The following is a 5379-nucleotide window of genomic DNA, read 5'->3' as shown; positions in this document are numbered from 1 at the left end:
CGCCGGCATAGCAGACATGACACGTGGGCCATCTTCAGAGCCGAGGGACGTATTATGGACGCGCAGTTTGAGATGGCCATGAGACCATACGGTCGACAGGTACTTGAAAATTCGTAACGAATGGTTTTGGTTTATTGAATTGCATATATATATACTTATATACTATATATTACTTGAACAGGCACAAGCTGCTGATGATCCACCGGCCGCCGCTACAGAGGGTGGACGTGAGCACTACTCCTTGGACATTCCGACCGATGTGAGCTCATCTGAGCATGGAGGGAGCACCGAGTCATCATCTGGGTCTGAGTAGTACTCAGACTTATAGTATCACATTCCATATTAAGGATGTGATTGTATATATTTTTTTGTAAACTCAAGCCATGGGCTACTTCGAGATATGGACTCCCTTGTATACATGTATGAAATTTTGATAGTAATATTGAATTGATTGATCGATAGTATTACATTCATGTCTGTCTTGAATCGTGTAATGACAATGTATGCATTCATGTCGTTCTTGTCTTAATCTCCCTCGTGCATATGTTCTTCGTGGATGGTCTAATGGGATGGTCTAATGCACAAAAAAAAAAACCAGAGAGTGCTATTGGGTGCTGGAATGCTGGAACAGTATTCAGACACCAAATAGCACTCTCTGGATTTTTTTTTTGCTGTCTTTTCGCGTGTATAAACGCGTCAGAACTGCTAAAACTCGCGTGTATCTACGCGGATACTCTGGAAAATACGCGTGTATTAATGCGTATAAACTGGTAATTACGCGTGTATAAGCGCATCTAAATTAAAGAAACGCGTGTACAGACGAAGGTAGAAACGCGTCTGGGACATTTGAACTGAACAGGACGCGGCTATACACCCGTGTATAAGCGCGTCTAAAATAAGAAAAAGCGTGTATAGCCGCGTGTATCAACGCGTCTGTGAAAAGAACGCGGCTACACACCCGTGTATACGCGCGTCTGAGTGGTACTATACACGCGCTTTTACACGCATGTCTCTGGCCGCGATGATACACGCGCTGATACACGGGCCCGCTACTTTTTTTCACAAGTCATTTTTAGCGGCTAGGAGCGCGGGTATGAGCCCGATCTCTTGTAGTGAAAGAGCCTGGGAAATTGGAGATGGAATTTGCTTTATCTAATAGAGAAGAATAGGCATGTGTTGGAGGAGCTACAGAAAGGCTAGACATCCATTCCTGTGGATGAAACTTGCTAGATCAGGGATTGGTCCTCTTTTAATGGTTCTAAGCTGGAGAGAGACACAACCATGGTCTTGTATAATGCTTTGAGAGTAAGTGAAGACAATGTCATGTACTGTAACAGAATATGGAAAGTAAATTGTAGCTCTAACTGTTGGAGAAGGAAGTGGAAGGCGACATGGGAAATGGAAATACGTACTAAATCTCAGTTTTTTTGGTGGAGAGTCTGTATGGGAGCTTTGCCCATTGGCTCTAAATTGAATCAAAGAAACTTCAGAAGTGGATGGTGCCCTAGATGCAGGACTACCTTCTTGGAAGATAGGAAACATACATTCTAGGATTGCCTTACTATTCGAGGAGCCTAGGTTAAGATTGGGAAATGGGTCTAGACCTGTTTAGGGATGCATGATCAGTGGGGGGACTGGCTGTTTGGCAGATGCACATCTAATGATGGACATGTAGATGTGATCTTTAATATTATCAAGTGTGCTGTTGTTTATGGGAAATAAGGAATTCCATATACTTCATTGTGTTTCACAAAGCTTGTGATACAGGAATTGATGTTAGTGGATTGATGCATAAATGTATTTGTATGTACTGGCCTATATGCTTGGTTAATAAAATGAGTGGGGCTAAGTTGATTCAGTCTCTGCAATTTGCTACCATCCGAGCTTTCTCCATCAACTACAGACATACTGGGCTGTGCCTAGTTTTCTGGTGTATTGATGTGCATGGTCTAGAAAGCAGAGGGTGAAGATTAAGGTAGCTAGGTATGGATCTAGAACAAAGAGGTGGTATAAGAAGGTCAAACAAGAAAGCTACATCTTTGTGGCATTTATTGAGAATCCAGTGGCGACCAAAACGACAGTTAAAATATGATTTCAAAAAGGGGAGGTGAAGTGTGAGGTTTTGGAAAAATAGTCTCCTAGGGGCTGTTGATCTGAAGCTTTGATTGAGGCTTGTATTTTACTTAGGTACCAATTGTCTTGGGATGAGTCTTCTTTTGTTTTAGAGGATGATATATGGGATTTGGTGCATAGTTTGCTTAATGGTGGGTGACTCTTTTGTTATTGTGGATGGCTGACCGTGGGGCTAAAAAGAATGATATGTAAAGTTTTCTATTTCCCTTTTATAATATATATATTTTTGGTCCCAAAAAAAAAGATACTGAAAGATAACATCACTATAGATAGTGAAGGTGATGATAGTGATGAGAAAAACATCCACAAGCTTGAATTTATTCCTTTGTTGCGAAAAAACAATACTGGTATTGTAATCACATGAAAGTGCAATAAATGACATTTTTAATATCTTTCTCTAAATTTTGATTCCATGGGAATTTTGGTCAAAACAAATAAAAAATTTGTATGGTTCCATTTTTTTCTTCCTCTTTCTAGATTGAGAGAGATGTTTTTCCCTGAAGAGTAGATGCAATAGAAATCATTAAATTGAAGTAATTATTAGCATAATAAATGATGTTGTAAATTATCTTAGAGCTAGCTATTTGCACTCCTATAATTCTTATCATCTGGTTTTGTTAGATAGTAGCATTTTAAAAACAAAATTCTTTTGAATTCGTATGCATGCTATTAGCCAATATTTCATTGATTACACACTCGAAAGAATTATCCCAATATTTTATTGATTACACACTTAAAGGCTTTGTCTTTACTTTTTTCTTTTTGCAAAGGTAGTGTTTTTCTTTTTACAAAGGTAGGTCTTTGGGTACCTTTCTTTCAATCGCACTTTTCAGACTAATCTTTTTATTTCAATTGCACTTTGGAGACCAATCTCTTTTCCTTTGTGAAAAAGTAGAGTTTTGGTTACCTTCATTGTAATTGCATTGCTGAGAATAAGAATCTCACTGATGGGATCACGTGACCGTTAACATGTTCTTAACGTTATTTAATAACCTTCACTAAACACGTTATTAACATTAATTCATGTTAGTATTAGTGCTATTGATTTCTTACCACTTGAAAACTTTCACTAGGCTCACCCTTCATGCTTTTATTCTTAGTATTGGACAATATAGACTCTAATCAAGGTGCTTGAAATTAAATTTGTGGTGTTAGACAATGTGCTATAGGCAAAAGTGTTTCCCGCCGTTAATATAGCTTGTCAACGTTGTGATCACGTTAACATGTTATTAAGTATTGAAGGCATAAAATTTTACATGATCATGTAAGTATTAAATCTCTGGCTAAGAACAATGTTTGTATGGCACACATATGGATTAGCTTTATTCCATTATGATCATTTTGCTATTCGCTCATTTTCATTGTGATCCCTTTGGTACTAAGCTTTATTATTTATTGTGTATCTCTCTCTCTCTCTCTCTCTCTCTCTCTCTCTCTCTCTCTCTCGTGCGTGTGCATACACACACACACACACACACACACATGGATTCACAAATACAATTTACATTTCGATTTCTGGTTGATCTCATAGCGTTTTTGGCCTTTTGTAGGTGTCAATGAAACTTTATTTAATCTTTTTTTTAATCTCCTTGCAAAACCTAGGAGATCAGATATGTAAATTGCATGTGTTCATCCGTCTGCACGTGTGTAGGAAAAGAGAGAGAGAGAGGAGATGAATGGACTGTAATTCTAATAGGTCGTGCGTTTTATTTAGCAAAAGGTTTACACACATACAGAAGCTCTTGTGGGTTGCATATATTGTTATGGGATAGAAAAGTAAGAGGGCATTACTACAATTCCTTCACAACTTCCTAACACACCAGGGAAGTTGCATCACAAGTAAAGATCAAGTACTACTATTGGGATAACTTTGCAGCACATGCGGATGATGAAGCGAAGCTGCTTCACAAAAAGCCACCAAGAAATCAGACGTGAGAGAGAAAAGTGCTAATAAAAAATACACTGCGAGAAATACATACATATTGTCCTCGTAAGACCTAATCCTTGCCATCGTTTACTCGTCCAGCGTCTTCTCCGCCTCCGGCATGCCCCTCATCGCCGGGTCCGTCATCCCCAGCTTCTGCTCCACCTCCATCATCACCCTCGTCGCCAGGCCCGTCATCTCCAGCATCTGCGCCTCCTTCATCATCGCCCTCGTCACCGGGTTTGTCACCCCCAGCGTCTGCGCCTCCTTCGTCATCACCCCCATCGGCGGGTCCATCACCCCCCGCGTCGGCTCCTCCTCCTTCTTCAGGAGGGAGAGGAGCCTGACCTCCTCCCGGACCTACATCATCTCCCTCATCGTCGCCGGGTCCATCATCCACATCTCCCTCATCGCCGGATCCGTCATCCCGAGAGTCTGCACCGGCTCCATCATCACCCTCGTCACCAGTCCCGTCATCCGCAGAGTCTCCGCCTCCTTCATCATCGCCCTCGTTACCGGGTCCGTCACCCCCAGCGTCTGCGCCTCCTTCATCATCACCCGCATCGCCGGGTCCGTCGTCCCCCGCGTCTGATCCTCCTCCCTCGTAGCCAGGTTCCTGACCCCCAGCGAGAGGAATCTGACCTCCTCCAAGTATGAAAGGACGCCGCCCCTTACCTCCAGCCCTTCCAGTATCGGGCGCTTCAACTTTTGTCGCGGGGCCTTTGGCATCAGCTAGTCTTCCCTTGGGCGGTTCAGTCCTTCCAGTGCCAGGAATTCTTGAACCTCTCCACTTACCTCCCGGCCCTTTTAATGGACCTTCGTAAATCAGCCCCTCGTCCTCCTCTCCTCCATCACCTTCTGCATGCCCAAGCTCGTTGCTGCCCACCATCACTACTAGCAACATCACAACGCCACAGTCGCGGCCAAAAACATGCCTTTCACACGAGTCATTTTTTGATCTGCAAGCGAACAAAGCCCTAAGCACACTAGCTTATGCGCATACCCATGAGCAATTTCTTCCCCATTTTATAGCAGAGTCCGCAGCCTTTACGTCGATTGTTCCGATTATTGTTCACCATCGCACTAAGGTTTCGCATGAGAGGCCACGCATCATATCATGAGACTGCAAGCACTTATCAACCCACTAGCTTAAAGAACTCCAGGTTTGAGTCCGTGCGTGTTCCTCAGATTGTAAAAAATGGGAAACCCTTACTTTGTGGAGATTTCACTTCGAAGCACCACTAACTATATATTATATTCAGCAGAGTAGGGAAGCAGAACTTATTATATATTATATTGAGTTTCCTACGTCGTTTGAAGCA

At 42.3% G+C, this 5379-nt stretch overlaps 1 protein-coding gene across 1 annotated transcript; it reads right to left on the bottom strand.

The window, feature by feature from the left end:
• Positions 1 to 3817: 3817 nt before the first annotated feature.
• LOC147602627 (uncharacterized) lies at positions 3818 to 5037 on the bottom strand. Its single transcript, XM_086797808.1, has 2 exons — positions 4113 to 5037; positions 3818 to 4032 (listed from the first exon to the last, which is right to left on the bottom strand). Exon 1 carries the CDS (start codon positions 4959 to 4961, stop codon positions 4131 to 4133), a length of 831 nt encoding a protein of 276 aa, XP_086653934.1. The 5' UTR covers positions 4962 to 5037; the 3' UTR covers positions 3818 to 4032; positions 4113 to 4130.
• Positions 5038 to 5379: the final 342 nt, after the last annotated feature.

The sequence above is a fragment of the Cibotium barometz genome, unplaced genomic scaffold (assembly GCF_041138505.1).
Source record: "Cibotium barometz isolate CiBa-2024 unplaced genomic scaffold, ASM4113850v1 ctg368, whole genome shotgun sequence".
Lineage (NCBI taxonomy): Eukaryota > Viridiplantae > Streptophyta > Polypodiopsida > Cyatheales > Cibotiaceae > Cibotium > Cibotium barometz.
The sequence above is the reverse complement of the archived record's forward strand: the minus strand, read 5'-3'. Positions and strand labels throughout refer to the sequence as shown.